Here is an 18,765-nt window from a genome sequence, read left to right as displayed (position 1 = left end):
TTAAAAAATAGAATCACATAATAAACAACAATGTCCTACTGTATAGGAGAGAGAACTATATTCAATATTCTGTGACAACCCATAATGGAACAGAATATGAAAAATAATGTATATAAATGTACAACTGAAACATTTTGCTGTACAATAGAAATTAACACTGTAAATCAGCTACACTTCATAAAATAAATTTTAAAAACAAATTAAAAATTTTAAAATAGAACCATATAAAATTTCACACAGGTATGCATCTGTAATAAAAAAAATCACTCATAATTACACTTACACATTGTAGTCAATCTATTAACTATATCAATCATGTTAAAAATCAAGAGGTTTTATGACAGTAGTGTAGATTTTTGAAAAAAATTCCATTTCAATTTATGTGAATGTTTTATAAACCATAAAATTCTAAATAACACACAGTGTTGTTTTTATTGCAATGTCCTATTAGCTTCTAGAATAACTGGAAATGTCATCAAATTAAAATCACTCAACGTATTAAATTATAAAATTTTATTCACTGGAGTTCAATATGAAATTCACAAGTAAAGTAAAGGAAGTCAGTTTTCTAAGAAGTTATAACAACATATATAATAGACAGGAAGTCAACAAAGATTACAAACAAAATTTTTAGAAGTCTTCCCACAATTTCATCTTCTAGACTTGTGGGGGTAGTAGTAGAAATTAATATCCAATTTTTACACATCATATCCGAAATGCTTCAGCTTCCTAAGAAGTAAAATAAAGAGAAAATATCCTTAAATAAACACGTTTATAATCCTGATTTTTTAAACTCAATCTAATAATTTGCACTGTAAAGAAATAGTGATCAAGAAATGTCTTTCAGTCAGGACTTTGTACATTTTAGTAACCAATCAATGAACTAAAGTATTTTTTTCCTTAATGAATTATTGAACTTTTACCCACTAATTTTGATCATCTTATGTCATAATCATTGAACTTTCTATTTGTCTGTCTATTTTTTGGCTGAACTGTGAAGCCTGTGGGATCCAAGCGGGGATCAAATCTGGGCTGCAACAATGAATGCAAAGAGTCCTAACCACAGGACCACTAGGGAATTCTCTTGTCTTTCTTTCTTTAAAAAAAAAAAAAAGCAAAAAAATTTTTAAAAGCTCAAGAACTCTCAGAATTACCACTCTCTTCCCAATGTTATAAATTATCAGTTTATTTTTGAAGTCTTTTCTGCAAAGTCACTTATAATCATTTTTATGGCATCAGTGAAATTGCCATTCTTCTAACCTACAGCCAGAATTAGCAGGAAATAAAAATTTTAAGACATGCAAAAAGGCAAGTGATAAAATTTTTAAAAATTAAACAACAAAAGGCTTGTTTCATTTCGTTGATCTTTCCTCAAAATCCTCTTTCTTATATCTTGGTCACTTATTAAGACATTTAATATTTTCATTTCCACCACACTTCTGTGTTCAGATGGTAAAGAATCCCTCTGCAATGCAGGAGACCTGGATTTGATTCCTGGGTCAGGAAAATCCCCTGGAGAAGAGAATGGCTGCCCACTCCAGTATTCTTGCCTGGAGAATCCCATGGACAGAGGAGCCTGGCAGGCTATAGTCTATGAGGTCACAAACAGCCAGATACCGCTGAGCAACTAACACTCACTTTCTGTGTTAATCAGTTTTTTAAAATATCTGGAATTTTTTAAAGTATTATGGAATTGCAAAAGGTATTAATTTGTAGTCTGTTGAGCACACTGTTGGAATGTTTTACTGAATGCCTGTCAGGTAGGGAATTTAGAACCATTCCCAACTCCTTTTTCCAGGAATGTAGGGTCAAATGAGTTAAGTAATTTTCAAAACCTTGTATCCAAGTCCCTTATATACACTCAACTTAAAATGAGCATCAATACTTTTAAAAAGTAGTAAGATTGGAGTGGGAAAATATTTTCTGCTATTTTTTGCTCAAATCCAAAAAGGCAGGTAGAGTTTTAGGAGAGAACATGAAAGAGAAACAGGGAGATAGATGAGATGTATACAAATACCTTCTCCCTCTTTTGACTGATACCTTCTCCCTCTTGATTCACCTCTGTGATAACTAACCCCTCCCTAAGGAGGGGATGATTTGCCCCAAATTCGGCAGCAATCACTGGCAAAGTGGTGATGGTGGTGGTGGTGGTTTTAACCACAGAGAGCCTGTCAGGATCCTCTGTCCATGGCATTTCCCAGGCAAGAATGCTGGAGTGGGTTGCCATTTCCTTCTCCAGGGGATCCTCCCAACCCAAGAATGGAACCAGCGTCTCCTGCATTGCAGATGAATTCTTTACTGCTGAGCCACCAGGGAAGCCCTCATTGGCAAAGTAAACACCTAGAATTTCCCTTAAGTTCAACAATTCCTTGTGCCATGTTTGGGAAACAAGGCGTAAGCATAACACATGAATTTGCAAAGTGGTTTTCCTTGCCTCGTATTTCCTCCACCTCCAGCTTGTGTTTCTTCAGTCTGTATTTCGAGGGGTACCTTCAATTTTACCCAATTACAGTAAGAGAGAGACGGAACAGGAAGCAAGGGAAAGGCCAGATGAACGGTGGGGATTGAAGAGTGCACAGAAATCCACTTCTCACCTGATTTAATCCGGGCAGTGGTAGATAATGCTGCTCCTCGGTTTTCTCTCTGGCTGCTCTTCCTAGGACAAAGTGCATTCAGCACAGGTGGTCTCTTAGCAACCTTGGTTCCTGTGTCAAAGCACATTAAAAGCCTTTACTGAACGATGAGGTGGTTTGTGAAGTGGACAGGCAGGGAGCCTGGGTGGAGAAACTCTCGAAGAAGTTGGGAAAATGTGATACGTTAATTTTAGTGGATTACAGAAACTACAGCTAAAAACTACATTTAAAAACTATAGCTAAAAACTGCACCTTTCACAGAAAGGTTAAACAGAATTCTAGAATTTTCCTGACAGGGCAAACATTTACCACTCTTTTAAAACAATAGTTCTCAGGGGGTGGCGGGAACAGAAGAGATGTTGTTTAAGGGTTACATATGTGCAACTGATAGACAAATATGTTCCAGAGAGGTAATACACAGTACAGTGAGCATAGTCATAAAATTGTATTATATACATTAAACTTGCTAAGAGACTAGATATTATTTGCTTTCAGCACAGAAGAAATGACAATCATGTGACGTGATAGAGGTGTTAGCTATCGCAACTATAGCAGTCATATTACAATATAAACATTTCAAATCAGTATACTGTACACCTTAAACTTACACAATATTTGTGTCAAATATAACTTAAATTTTGAAAGGTTCTAAAATTATTTTTAAAATATATGTTTCATTATCTTCCATAGTACAACAAACAAAATTTCTCCTTCTGCATAAGAGGCAATACCTCATGAGATTTTATATCTGCTATAAACTTTATAAGTTTTAAGATTTTGTATCACTTTTACAAACAAATTAGAAAGTGGAGGAGTGAATTTATTTGCAAAGACCAGGCTGTAAAATTCAGACACAACTGAAAAATTATTTATCCAACAAAATGATGATTATTACAACTACAAAATAATAGAAACACTACTTAGAAAATCATGTTGAAATATTTAAGAATGACTAAAACCAATAACTTAGGACCAATCATTACACTCCTGGGTATATACCCAAAATACAAGCATGGATATCCACACCAGAACACACATTCAAACTTTATTTGTAATATCCTCAACTTAAAAACAAACCAAATGCCTATTAGTAGATAGATAAATCCATATCATGGAATATTATACAATAATGAAAATTAAGTTATAGCTACATGAAAAAACAGTGGTGACTTTTACAAACATAATATTGAGTTTTTAAAATGCAAGACACAAAAGAAAACACATGGTAAATATATTTATGTAAAGTAGGAAAACAGTTAAAGCTGTATGACTTAGGGGTGCATAATATGGGTAGCAATGGTGTAGGTGGGTAATTGATCAAGTAAATCTAAGGACTGACTACCATAAAATCAGGATAGTGGTGGTGTTAATGGAGAGCTTTCAGAAAGTATTTCATTTCTTTCTTTCTTTTTTTAAATTTGGCCCTGCCACATGCCATGCAAAGATCTTAGTTCTCCCTGCAGTGGAAGCACTGAGTCTGAGTCTTCATCACTGGACCACTGGGGAAACCTCTTTTTTAAAAAAATTTTTCACTTTCTGTTATGTTGATAATCAGTTTTTAATTACTTGTTAAACTGCACATAGAAATTTTATATGACTTTCTGTAGGTATGTAGGACTTCACAATTGAAATATTCTTTAAAAAGTCAGAGAATTATCTACAAATGTCAATAATGGCTATAGCTGTCGAGTTTGGGTGAAGGACTATATGTGATTTTTTTTCCCCCTTGTTTCTTTCATTTCTCACATTTTCATTTAAAGGATGTTGCTTATGAAACTTCAGAACACTAAAGAAAATAGTCTTCTAACTCCCTGTTCTCTTTCTTGTCCATCTATTTAAAAGTAATGACTTTATTTTTGTCAAACCAATCATTTTAACAAATATGAACTTGGGAAAATTAAATGTATCAGTGAGAGATTTGAATGAAAATATGTAACCTACACTTCATTCAATAAATTACGCATTTTCATTAAAATGGTTCACTGACCCATTTCATTTTTCTTGAGTTTGTATTAAATCTCTTTGGCTAAAGAACATGTTCTTGCTTCATTCCAAAATGCTCATGAAAAACAGGAATGTGGGTGGTTCCTGTTTAAGTCTTGTCCTTAATGCTAGATCTGTTTCTAGAACTAAATCACTGAAAACACTCAAATCTGTACCACCACAAGTTTACTAGCACACTAGATTTTACTGGGGGTTAAATGATGCTTGATTTACATTTTGCCTAATTAGTCCTTGCTATGCAAGAAGCTTGATAATCATGTGTTTTTTCTCTTAGGAACATTCTTTTGGAGGAATGGCTATTTCACAGCAGCATTTTCAGAAAAAAAAGATTTGTAGTGTTTTTTATTGGATAAAACATGCACTGAATAAACAAATTTCAAAAATAAGTTGATTAATTTGAAACAAGTTAGCACACTTCTTAAAGTGTAATAGAATGTATTGAGTGGAACTATCTTATTTTGAATATAACATTTAAAAATCCTAGTTAAAATAACATTAACTCCAATTTCTGATATAAGACATCCTAGGTTATTTGGGACCTAACATATTTCATGGTGAAATTTCAGATGGCTGCAAATAATTGCCCCTATGTTTTGAATGTCTCTCTATACTTTTCTTTTCCCTATTTACAAAAGGCAGTGAGAAACAATTTATTTTGTTGAAATTAATTTCTAGAAAGTTATGCTGAAAGTAGTATGAATAATCTCTTATCTAGTTTTCAAAGCTTGTCTTTATTATATTCTCTTTTGACTCCACCAACAGTCCAAATAATCTAACCCAAATTAATCTGTTTATTGAATGGTTGAACAGTGGTATCCCACAAAGAAAGTTAGACAAATGTCTAGTAGTAGTCACTTTTGGTCTCTGGGGGTTGAATTTCATAGCATTCTCTGTTTTTCACCCTGCCATCAGCTTGTAGGTGCTAGCCTTTCAAATCTACAAGATTGTAGAGACTCCTGGGACCCCAAGAAGAGTGCATTTGCTAAATGGTTTGGTCGCCTAGGAAAATCAAAACAATGCAAATGAACCAGTAAAACTGCCTCTATTACATAAAATTATTACTTGTCCTAAGACTTCACCAATTCTCAATCTCTCCCAACCTCTCCTATTTCCACTTATTAGGCATGGAGTCTCAGTCAAGACAAAGAAGAGAACATACTTTGCAAAGTCTCTTTTTCAATCAGAAGAAAAACACTTTTCATTGGATTCAAGATTATAGTCTTAAACACATGAGTCACATTTCAAAAATATTTTCTGTTTTGATAAGAATTTGCTAATCCTACTTTTTTCCATCAATATCTAATGGTCAAGATAATATTCACAGAAGTTCCCTAAATACACAAATAGAAAAATGAGACACAATTGAAATCTGTCCACTCTTGCTTAACAAGTCACTTAAAGTGGCTCAGACAGTAAGGAATCTGCCTGCAATGCAGGAGACCTGGGTTCGATACCTGAATTGAGACAATCCCCTGGAGAAGGAAATGGCTAGCCACTCCAGTATTTTTACCTGGAGAATCCCAAGGACAGAGGAGCCTGGCAGGCTACAGTCCATGGGGCCATGAAGAATTGGATAGGACTGAGCAACTACCTCTTTCACTTTTACTTTTAAGTAAAGTATAATGCCATTTATCATGGGTCTAGTGTGTGCCAGGTTATGATTAGGCACTATTGGGATATGGAGAAACTGCCCAAGGTTCAAAGCTAGAGCCTTGATGCTAGTAATCTAGAACTTTGCCCCCAGATGCCACTCTGTTTCAATTATGTGGATTTATTCTTTTCAAATGAAAAGGAAACTGACTGAAATGGAAATATCCACATGTAATTACCAACAGCCATTCTTTCTCTTTAGTCCTGATTCCTTTCCGTATATCTGAACTGCTGGGTGAACAAAGGGATGGATAGTCTTGCAGTTACCTCTCTGGGCCTGATAACCCTGAATTTGCCAGAATACTTTTACAACAGCCAGTTTTATTCACATCAAAACCATCTTCTCTTTATAAATCGATCTTTCACAGGCCACTACTACAAGCTTAATATCTAGCAACCTGATTAGCTGAAAGTTCAGTTTTTTTAAACCTGTTTTTTATGAGTTTTTACTCTCCGCAATTTTATTCTCTCCTATTATTAGTTTTGTTATCAACCCACTGATCATCTTATGACTGACAAGTTTGTCCCCCTTGATCTTTTTTTTTTTGGCTGTGCCAGCGGCTTGTGGGATCTTAATTTCTCAATCAGGGATTGAACCCATGTCCACTGCAGTGGAAGCACAAAATCTTAACCACTAGCCCACCAGGGAATTTCTCCTCTTGGTCTTATTAACATTAGCTGGATGGAGAAATAACAAGAATGCTTCCAGGACTTGGTAGTTGAGAGACGGGTCAGGAATAATATTGGTGGTATTTGACTTGGATCTGCCATTTACCATGAGACCCTGGGCAAGTCAGGTTAACTCTCTGTGCCTCTGTTTGTTAGCACTTCTATAAAATGGGGATGATAATAACTGTGTGTGTGCACGTGTGTGTGTGCACACGCTCAGTTTTGTCTGACTCTTTGTGACCCCATGGACTGTATCCCACAATGCTCCTCTGTCCATTGAATTTTCCAGGCAAGAATACTGAAGTGAGTTGCCATTTCCTACTCCAAGGGAATCTTCCTGAACCAGAGATCGAACCCGAGTCTCTTGTGTCTCCTACATTGGGAGGCTACTCTTTACTACTGTGCCACCTGGGAAGCCCAATAATGACAGTAGCCACTTCTTAGGGCAGTGTGACAATTAAATGAGATAATACTTGTGCCTAGCGAGTAAACACTTAATAAGCAAGGGTAACTATCATTATCAATTATACTCTACCATATTGCTTCCTAGATGGTACGCCTTGAATAAATCAGTCTTCTCAGTTTCTCTTTGGGTATCCAAACATGAAAACTGTCACACACCTACTCATCCTTTGAAGCGCAACATATCTCCTCTGTGATCCTTCCTGATGTCCTCAGGCAGAATTTAGTGTCCACTTTTCTGGAATGTATTGAAACTCACTACAGCGTATTATGGTTATTTGTTTGCATGCAATCCCCATGGGCAGTTGCTGTCTTCCTAGAAAGTGGGGATGGACTTACCCATCCTGAATCCCACTGCACCATGGTATTTGATGTTAATCATTTTTAACAATATTGATTTAATAATTGCACATCAAGCAGAAGCTTTCTTGGAAGACTTAAAGTTCATTTTGCTCAAAAGACGACTACAAGAAAAACACATATATTAAGTCTACTTTTACCACCAAAATTTCAAAAATAAAATCCCAAAGTTGGGTAGTTTCAATTTCACCTCCGGAAAATGTCTCTCTCCCACAAAATTTATGTTTAATGAAATTTATCTTTTAGAAACCTGAGAAATCATATAGGAATCATACCTTGTTGATGTTTTTGCATTTTTTTTTTCTTTTTTGGTCTGTAATTATGAGACCTAGTCAGACGTTGGAAGAGACCAAAACTTTTGTACTGGCCTACAGGGTTTCATGATGGAAATGTCCTGTTGGGATGGTTACTGTTTTTCCAGCATAATGGTGATTTGTCTCCTTAAGATTCCAGAAACAGATGACAGCCTGGTAGGATAGGAGACATAAACTCCTTAATTATGAGTCATTCAGAAGTTAACTAAAAAATCGGGCATATTCAATAGTTAAAAGGATTTTGTGCATTCTCTAAGTTTCCAAAATAGAGTTCAAGGTGCATTTTCTGAATTAATTATGTGAGGAATTACATGAGGAAGAGAATTTAACAGATATCTGAGAAATTAACTCATCAACGATATGAGCATTTTACAGAGAAAGCTTGAATGAGAATAATAATAAATGGCATAAGGTTTTACACTGAGGTGATTATGAGCATGATTGTTAAACCTTGTTTCCTGCCTGATTAAAATATGATTTCAAGGAGACCTTTCTCTCTCTAGCTAAGAAAAACAACTGTAGTGAAAAAATCTCAACTATGACAGAAATGTTAGCACTGGCAAAGAAATTGAGATTTCTTCCAGCTTCTCATTTGACAAGCACGGCCCAGAGAAGTACAGTAACTTGTCTGAGGTCACACAGTTACTTTTCTTCTGAGCTACCATATTGACTGCCTCAGCAAGTTTTTGATACATTTATGATAAATTGGATTCTGCATTTCACCAGGCTTGGCTATTTGAAGATATTCTACCTTCACCACCTCCCAACTGCTTTGACTCAGGCCAAGGGAAGGCCAATGTCCAGGATAAAATAAGCCACAAGGAGAACTGGGAAACTTGAGAGGTAAGACTTGCCAGAATTGACAAAGTGGACTTTGCTTGGAGACAGAAACATGTGCCCTGTCACAGAGATGGGGGTCAGGAAGGTTGTGGAGCCGGATGGAACTGGTTTGAGATTCTGGTTCTGACTGGTATTAGCACGATAGCCAGACATTTACCTTCACCTGCTATCTCATCTGGAGATAGACATAACCAGTCTTGCATGGGATTGAAAGGATTTTACTGATAACTATAGTTAAGAATGGCCTGCACATATTCTGATTTTAATCTCATAAAGCCACAGGAGGTGAGCACTAATGCTTCTATTTCCTTAGTTGGAGAGACTGATGACCAGAGACCTCAGGGAGCTATTTGAGATCACACTCCAGGGGATGACCAGGGATTTGAATGGAAGTGAGTTTGGCTTCAAAGCCTTAGCCACTGCAGCATCTCAGGAGTGGTCAGAAGAATGTTGCCTGGCAATGGATAAAATAACAGTTGATATGATGAAGCTTGGGAGTCAAAAAGGTGGATACTTCCTGCAGTCCAACAATGATGGAGGGAGGTGAGGGACTGAGATGGACTTAAGAGATGGCAAGCCCCAGGAAGCTGAGACAGACATGCAGACATGTGGGCCAGAGGGCACTGTCTGGCCTGACAGAGATCCGTGAGGGTCCACCTGACCCCCAGGAGTACAGAGAGGGTCCCAGACCTCTGTGGAATCCCTCTGCTCTAATCCTCTTCAACTGTAGTTCTCATGCTTTCCCTCCATGTCAACATCTGTCCAATCTGGGCCTTCCCAAGCCATATATGAACATGCCTCACATTTTTTAAAAACATTAATTAATTAATTAATTGTTTTGGCCATGTGCATAGCATGTGGCAGGGCTTCCCAGGTAGCTCAGTGGTAAATAATCTGCCTCCCAATGCAGGTGTTGCAGGAGACTCAGATTCATTCCCTGGGTCAAGAAGATCCCCTGGAGGAGAAAATGGCAACCCACTCCAGCATTCGTGCCTGGGAAATCCCATGGACAGAGGAGCCTGGTGGGCTACAGTCCAAGAGGTTGCAAAGAGTCAGACATGACTGAGTGAGCTCACAGGCACACACAGCATGTGGGATATCAGTTCCCTGACCAGGGAAGGACCCTGTATTCCCTGCGTTGGAAGTGAGGAGTCTTAGCCCCTGGAGCAACAGAGAAGTCCCTTGCCTCACACATCTTGAGTAAATATTCTTGCCCTAAAATGAATAGTTTTTCTACCTATGAACAAACATCTCTTAATCATCCACTACTGAGACTCCCAAGGGCTGAAACGTTCTGAGACCCTGTCCCTAAACCAAATAGATTGCACTGCCCCTAAGAAGACATAAATTACTCAGTTATAGGCACTTAACATTAAGAAAGATTCTGGAACCAAAACAATCAAAATGTTTTCAACCTTCTCCCTGCCAAGTTCCCCAACCCTTGCCAGGAATCACAGCTGGAGTGCAGTCTCACAAGGCCAGACGAACTGTCCAGAGTTGTGGCGAGGACTAGCCCTACAAAGCTTCCTTGTGGAAGGAAGGAAGGGTGGCGCCACATGACACCTTCCCTGGTGTGATGAAGCAGGAGTGGAGCTGAGGCCAGGTGCTTATTTGTTGGGTTTGGGGGTTTTATCTGCAGAGCTCTCATATAGAAACAAGTGTCCTCCCAGGTTTGGCGAGTAGAGGGGAGGTCTCTGGACCTGTTTGACTTCTTAAAAGCATTCAGGAAAACCTTTTAAACTACTTTCTGGGCCTGCAACACACACTCGTTTGCCTAAGTTCATTGCTAGCAGTTTTGTCTTTTTAATCTAATATTTGATTTCTGAAACCAGCTAAGTGTTATTTGGAGTCAAGTCAAGCTGAGAAGGCAGATGGCCAGGTTGGAGAACAGAATTTCAGGTTCAGTGAAAGACTGTAACCTCTTCTAAGGCCAAATTAAATTTCTAGCATTTAGCACAGGGCTAGGGCTTCCCTGATAGCTCAGTTGGTAAAGAATCCGCCTGCAATGCAGGAGACACTGGTTTTATTCCTGGGTTGGGAAGATCTGCTGGAGAAGGGATAGGCTACCCACCCCGTTATTCTTGGGCTTCTCTTGTGGCTCAGCTGGTAAAGAATCCGCCTGCAATGAGGGAGACCTGGGTTCGATCCCTGAGTTGGGAAGATCCCCTGGAGAAGGAAAAGGCTACCCACACCAGTATTCTGGCCTAGAGAATTCCATGGACTATCCATGGAGTTGCAAAGAGTTGGACACGACTGAGCAACTTTCACTTTCACTTTGGAACAAAACGGGTACTCAAAAAATAAAAAAAAACTGGGGTGGGGAGGATGAGATTCAATTTTATGGTGAGTTTTTCTGTGCCTCCCAAGCTTGTTGTGTAGAAGGTAAACCCAGGGAGGAACACTGAAAAGCAATGAGTCATTTTCTAAGAACGCACAGCTCTCCAAGGTGAGGTCCGATGATAATACCCGTCCTCAGTGAGTAGGTTTGGGGGATGATGGCCCTGTGGAATGCCTGCCCACTGTTTGTACTTCTCATGTACCATGGATCAAGGCCATTCTGACTTATATCAGTTACTCATGAAATGACTTCTCTCTCCTACCTTATTCTGAGTTTACTGACCCTTTGCTAATCTAGCACTGTGTATTCACACAGTGGGAATTAAATAAACATTTGCAGAATGAAAGCTTGCAGTGGAAAACAAAAATTTCATCCTGTCACCTGAGCATACAGGGTAAAACTTTGGGAAGTAGGTATTCTTTGAAACAACCCTCCTTTCTGTCTCATCCAGACACAGAATTGGAGCTAGGAAGGGGGGCAACCAGTCTTTCAGAACCACAGAAGCACAGAACCAAAAGAAAAATTTTAGAATGCTGATTATAGAAGAGCAGAAAAGTTTATTAAAATAATGGTTTGTGCTTTGAAATTGTTTTGAGTTTCCCCAGCATCGTTGATCTTGTTGTAGTTGTTTAGCCACTAAGTCATGGCCAACTCTTTGTGACCCCATGGACTGCAGCATGCCAGGCTTCTTCATCCTTCACCATCTCTTGTAGTTTAGCCATAGCCTAATGTCCTGAACTGCTTACCATTTGGCATCCTCCAATGGCCCCATCCTCAGCATTCCCATGGCTGACACAATCCTAAGGATGCTGTTATTAAAAGCACTAAAAGCCAATTATTGTCTCTACAGTTTAAACTTTCCCATCAAAGATCACATTGGAGGTTCCAGGTTAAGAAGATTCAAGAAAAAATTCAAATGAGGGACTTCATCAATAATGTTCCCATACTCAGCCACTTAGAAACATTGTGAGTAAAACCCACCACCTTATCAAAGAGGTTATAACTCTTATCTCATAAACAAGGAAACTGAGGCTCAGAGAGGGTGAGTACTTGCTTAAGGTCACACAGCTTGTTGAGCCAGGCCTCAGGACCAAGCCAGCATCTGCCTCCTTCCAGTTCCCTGTGATGCCTCTTTTATTTAGAAGGCTGATGCACATGTTTAAGAGGACTGAACATACATAACCAAAGCAGAAAACTCTCTTAGTCTGTAATCCTGAGGAGGGACTGGAGTGTCAGCTTTCATCTTTTCTGAGAGGGCTGGGCAGGGCCCCAGCTCCAGGGTCCTCCTTTTCCAGACAGAAAACACAGTGACCTACTTTGCAGGACTCTCAGAAACAACCATTATTTCAAAAGAAAAAAAAAGGGCTGCAAGGACAAAGCCTTTGGCTAAACATTCAAGAAGGCAATAAATTCAAGCAACATGACAGATGCCCTCTGTCTGCAGCAAAACTCAAACATGGAAAAATGACAGACAAGGCCCAAGTGTCCAGTCCAATACTCCCCTGCAGACACCTTCCATATGTAAATTTCTCGTTGAAATCACTGAAATCCTCTCTTTGGGGAGGGAACACAGAAAGACAGGAATAATGTTAATAATAATTATTAATATTATATAATAATTAATAATAAATATTAATATCTGGCATGACCACAAGGCTGGGTAAAGCTTTGAGATCATATTAATCCCCTGCTTCTCCTTCTGCCTTTATTAAGCCAGAAGGAAATGGAGGGGATAGAATTCTAATTCATATTAGATCATATAACCAGCCTTATAAAAACTGGAGAGACATTGAAAGACAGGGAGAGAAAACAGGCTTCCAGAGTCTTTGAGCCTCCTGCATTCCCCTATCAGAAGCAAGAAAGACTTCTGCTAAACTTCCCTCTTGTCAACATTTTAAAAGGCCAAAAAAAACCCCCACAAAACTTACTGTTCAGGGGTTCAATAAGTGAAGTCCAAAGTCAAGGAGATGATCTCTCTCTTTTGTGAAAAACACCATCTGCTCCTAGGTGGCTCAGGAGACTTGCTGGGCTGTTATTAATAACTGGCTTAGCGCTTTCCTGAGAAACATGAGCCAGGCTGTCACGGGAGGAGGCGAGTGGGGAGGAACTGACAGACACAGGTGGGAAAAATGATGACAAAAATACCCTTAGGCCCACTGCTACTGCTAAGTCACTTCAGTTGTGTCCGACTCTGTGCGACCCCATCCCTGGGATTCTCCAGGCAAGAACACTGGAGTGGGTTGCCATTTCCTTATCCAATGCATAAAAGTGAAAAGTGAAAGTGAAGTCGCTCAGCCATGTCCGACTCTTCGTGACCCCATGGACTGCAGCCTACCAGGCTCCTCCGTCCATGGGATTTTCCAGGCAAGAGTACTGGATTGGGGTGCCATTGCCTTCTCCTAGGCCCACAGAGAAGTGCAAATAACCATGAGTAGGGAGTGGGCCCCTCCACAATCAGTACTCATGTTAAAGGTGCTAAAAGTTCAACATCAACTAACCAAACACTCTCTACTATCTTACTCTCTTGGAAAACGCCATGACTCAAGTAATGTCAAGCTTTCCTTTGTTCTTCTGAGCAATTCTTTTCCATGGATATTAATATTTGAATATCTTCTCAAACTACACATTTTTGTTTTGTTAATGTTGAATTTCCTGTTTTTCAAATACATAAACAAATGGATTTTCAAATGCACATTATCAATTTGTTAAGGTTTGTTTTCTTGTGAGCATATGTCTCTCTCCCTCTAATGATCCCAAAACCTTTCCTGGCAAAGTGCATGTATGTGTGTGTTGGGGGACGGGTGCATTGTGACAGCATCATAATAAAGGGAAACCTGTAGCATTCAAGTTCAAAGAATGGAAATAGTCATGACCTGGCTACTGGTTTACAGCAGGTCTTCCCTTTTGAAAAACTATCAACTATTTCCAAAAAATCTAAGTCTATGTCTCCCTTCCCCTAACCACTGACACCAAATTGTTCAGACCAAGAACTACCTGTCTTCTAACTTACATGATCAAACTTACATTAAACACTGGCTCTGCGTCTGTCTAAAGTGTTAAAAGGAAAACTGAGGATCACAAAAAAGTTATTAGATTATATAAAGATACAGAATTGAAGGGAACAAATGCTCATCAAATTGTCCAATTAGTAAGGATTCAGCTGCCACCCTGGTTCAGGCCTGGTAACTATTCTTTTCAAACTCAACTGGGGCTTCTCTTCTCCAGCCACGCCCCTGACATTTGACCCACCTTCAACCTGAATCAGCACAATTCAGAACAACCCTTCCTTAATCATCCCCCTCCAGCCCAAAAGCTGACCATAAACATGGACCTTCCCTGATCAATGGTCTAGCCATCAATTCATTCACCCCATAGGCAACATCCAACTCCTTCCAGTCTTGTTTCTCCCCTTTGGGGAAAAAGTGGAAGCAGTGACAGACTTTATTTTCTTGGGCTCCAAAATCACTATGAATGGTGACTGCAGCCATGAAATTAAAGAACACTTGCTCCTTGGAAGAAAAGCTATGATAAACCTAGACAGTAGATTAAAAAGCAGAGACATCACGTTGCTGACAAAGGTCTGTATAGTCAGAGCTATGGTTTTTCCAGTAGTCATGTACAGATGTGAGAGTTGAACTACAAAGAAGGCTGAGCGTTGAAGAATTGATGTTTTGAATTGTGCTGGAGAAGACTCTTGAGAGTTCCTTGGACAGCAAGGTGATCAAACCAGTTAATCTTAAAGGAAATCAACCCTGAATATTCATTGGAAGGACTGACGATGCTGAAGTTGAAGCTCCAATACTTTGGCCACCGAGGAGAAGAACAGGCTCATTGGAAAAGACTCTGATGCTGGGAAAGACTGAGGGCAGGAGGAGAAGGGGGCAGTAGAGGATGAGAGAGTTAGATATCATGGACATGAATTTGAGCAAATTCTGGGAGATAGTGAAGGACAGAGAAGCCTGATGTGGTGCAGTCCATGGAGTCGCAGAGTTGGACACGACTTACTGACTGAAAAACAAACAACAAAAATTTTTTTTAAAAGTCATTTTCCACCTGACCTTTGAGATGCTTGTGATCTTGTGGTCAATGTGTTATTTTGCAGTGGGCCCCTTCCCCATATTATAAGTCTTTTCTCTTTTTGAGTATTTTTTTAAGTTGTGGTAAAAGGCACATATCGTAAACATTAGCACCCTAAACATTTTTAAGTGTGTGGTTTGGTCATGTTAAGTACGCTCACTTTATTCTGCTACAGATTTTCAGAACCTTTTCATCTTGCAAAACTGAAACTCTCATCCCCATTAGAAAGCCACTGTCCACTGCCTGCCTTTCCTCCAACCTCTGGCAACCACTTACAACAGTCCTTTCAAATACTCCCCCTTACCTAAATCTGGATTTGTCTTGGACAGTTTTCTGGTGCCATGTCTCAGACTGAATGCCAGCCCTCCCGTGAACCATGCCGTCTTCACCTAGGTTTTCACATTGGCTTCTCTGACCCTCTGTGTCCTGGAGATCTGGGATCTTCATTCAGGGCTTTGGGTGGCCGTCTCACATGACATCCTGAGTTACAGTGATTCTTCCAGGCAAGGTGACTTTCCTCTGGCTCTTCTGCGAGGCCCCTCCTATTTCTCTTTGGTTCCTCTTGTGAGATTTTTCCAGGAAGTTCCTTCAGCTCCTCAACTGAGGATTGAATGAAGGAGGATTCTTTGCATTGGGGCAGTGTAAGAAGCATTAGAGCAGTAACATGAGGGGGATGATCTTTCCTGTCTTCTTGAAGGTCTTTATGTATGATGTGATTATCTAATCCCATGGGTTACTAACTGGATGAGTTTCCTAGGGCTGTCCTAACAAAATGCCATAAACTGGGTGGCTTTGAACAACAGAAATTCGTTGTCTCAGAGTTCTGGAGGCTAAAATCTGAAATCGAGGTGTCAGCAGGGCCATCTTCCTTCTGCAGGTTCTAAGGGATGATTTTTTCTTGTCTGGTCCTGGAGCTTGGTGACTGCCTGCAGTCCTTGGCATGTCCTGGTTTATGCTAGATGATCTACATATATAATTTCTTTTTTTTTTTTTAATTTCCCTGCAAACTACCTCAAATAATTTATTTTTAATATATAATTTTATTTATTTAGTTTTGGCTGTGCTGGGTCTTCGTTGCTGTGAGGGCTTTTCTCTAGTTGCGCTGCAGGGACTTCTCACTGTGGTGGCTTCTCCTGCTGCACAACACAGGTTCTAGGGCACACGGGCTTCAGTAGTTGCAACACGTGGGCTCAGCAGTTGAGGCTCCCCGGCTTTACAGCACAGACCCAATAGTTGTGGCACACAGACCTCGCTCTTCGTGGCATGTGGGTTCTCCCCAGACCAGGAATCAAACTTGTGTCTCCTGCATTGGCAGGCAGATTATTTACCACTGAGCCACAAGGGAAACCCTACATCATTTCTAATAAGATAAAATACTGAAATATTAACAACTAAGCATAATCTTAAGACTTTATATATTTTGATCTGTTAGTGAATGTATTTTCTTTTACCACATTAAGAAGCTGTACTGTAAAGATGTATATGGCTATAAAAAGTTGTGAGATGTATGTTCATAAGCTTTGCTATAAAATAGTGTGTGACAGTTCACAATTATCCACTTTCCAGTTATTTCTGTGGAACAGAAGTTGCTGGGGTTAAAAGTTATGATCGTTATATGTGAATGAGTCTCTGGGAGAAATAATTGCAAAGGAAAATAAATTTGTATGCAAGGTATTCAGGACGTGCTTTTGTTAAGGGAAAGAAGAGTAGCTTTGTCCTAAAGTAAGATGATTAGTTATTTGAGAGTGAGGAACAGGAATGCAGAGGACAAAATCTGCATGGATACAGAAAGTTGTAGAAGGTTCACAGAAAGGGAACTATATTTGTCATGGCCAACATTTGTTAAGGGTTGGTGGTGGTTTAGTCACTAAGTCGTGTCTGACTCTTCCCAACCCAGGAATTGAACCCAGGTCTTCTGCACTGCAGGCAGATTCTTTATCAACTGAGCTATGAGGGAAGCCTCCTTTGTTAAGGCTTAATGGGCTTATTATAACATTGTCTTTAAAAGATCACTAGTGTCAAATATTATACTGGTGCAAAACTGAAATTCTATTTTCTCACTGCCAAATGACAAAATTTTCTTGGATTACTGATTTGCTTCTAAAGAGATTAGAAAAGGGTTCTCAGTCTTCCTAAAAGGCAAAAGATTCTGTGTCTTACAGGAATACTTTCCTGTGCCTTACACTGACTTTACCATGTCCTTGACGACTTAAAGGAACAAAGTTTTCTCACTTTGGGAAGAGCTAAAGTTCTATACAATCATGTCATCTTCTACTTTAAAAAATATTTGTCACTTTGATTTCAAATTGATTTTGTTTTACATGGCCAGAAATAACCACATTTCCTCATCAATTGCATTGTTTTTGTAATAAACTTAAAAAAATTGATGTATAGATGATTTATATTCTTTTTTTTTTTTTACAGTTTCTTCCTAGCTGTGTATCTCAGCCCCAAAACAAACAACAGACAAAATGTTGTTGTAAGTTAGGTATAAAAGCTGTTAAGAAAGTAAATCCTAAGAGTACTTATCACAAAACATACTTGTTTTTTCTTTTGCTTTATATATATATATATATATATATGGTATTATATATGATATGATACATATATGATGATGGATGGTCACTAAACTCATTGTGGCAACCATCTCATGATATATGTAAGTCAAATCATTATGCTGTACACTTTAAACTTAATATAGTGCTGTATGTCAATTATATCTCAATAAAATGGGAAGAAAAAAAACACCCTTCATGTAACTCAGATTAGATTTATAGATACTACCTCATTTACCTAGGATGAAGCCAGCCACAAACTCCAGTTCCCCTTATTTGTCTATCAATGATTAGCTAAGTTGTTTGAGCCCACTGACTTATCAGGCATCCCTGGTAGCTCAAATAGTAAAGAATCTGCCTGCAATGCAGGAGACCCCAATCCCTGGGTCAGGAAGATCCCCTGGAGAAGAGAATGGCTATCCACTCCAGTATTTTTGCCTGGAGAATTCCATGGACAGAGAAACCTGGCAGGCTACAGTCCACAGGGTCATAAAGAATCTGACACAACTGAGCAACTAACACTATTGACCTTTATGGACAAAACACCTGCTGACGTGACTTGACCTAACTTTACTCTGGCTTCTTCCTTTCCCTTATGGAGTCTGTACTCTGACCCACTTTCAGCCTGAGCCAGCATGAGAATACTGCACAGCCCTTCCTGACCAAACCTGTTGGAGACCCTTGCAAATCTCCAGCTCCAAGCACTCTATTACAACAGTGCCCCTCCCCCCATTGCCGTAGTCTTTTCAAATAAAATATCTCCATATCTTCCTCTAGAATTTTTTTTAATTTTATTTTACTGTAAGAAAGTGCTGAGAGGTGAACCCAGTGTTATAAACATTGAGGACTATGGAAAGTGAAAG

The 18,765-nt window shown here is 39.1% G+C and overlaps 1 protein-coding gene across 3 annotated transcripts; it reads right to left on the bottom strand.

Annotated features, from left to right (window-relative positions):
- Positions 1–492: 492 nt before the first annotated feature.
- On the bottom strand, positions 493–13,368 carry MRLN (myoregulin). Of its 3 annotated transcripts, XM_043476905.1 has the most exons (4): positions 13,199–13,367; positions 8,054–8,245; positions 2,595–2,705; positions 493–729 (listed from the first exon to the last, which is right to left on the bottom strand). In XM_043476905.1, the coding sequence occupies exon 4, from the start codon at positions 707–709 to the stop codon at positions 569–571; it is 141 nt and encodes a 46-aa protein (XP_043332840.1). In that variant the 5' UTR covers positions 710–729; positions 2,595–2,705; positions 8,054–8,245; positions 13,199–13,367; the 3' UTR covers positions 493–568. The 3 variants fall into 3 exon arrangements, with proteins under 3 accessions (XP_043332840.1, XP_043332839.1, XP_043332838.1); XM_043476904.1 differs by lacking the exon at positions 8,054–8,245 and having other exon boundaries at positions 2,595–2,728; positions 13,199–13,368; XM_043476903.1 differs by lacking the exon at positions 8,054–8,245 and having other exon boundaries at positions 13,199–13,365.
- Positions 13,369–18,765: the final 5,397 nt, after the last annotated feature.

Source organism: Cervus canadensis, chromosome 8 (genome assembly GCF_019320065.1).
Source record: "Cervus canadensis isolate Bull #8, Minnesota chromosome 8, ASM1932006v1, whole genome shotgun sequence".
Classification (NCBI taxonomy): domain Eukaryota; kingdom Metazoa; phylum Chordata; class Mammalia; order Artiodactyla; family Cervidae; genus Cervus; species Cervus canadensis.
This window is presented reverse-complemented; position numbering and strand designations above follow the sequence as displayed.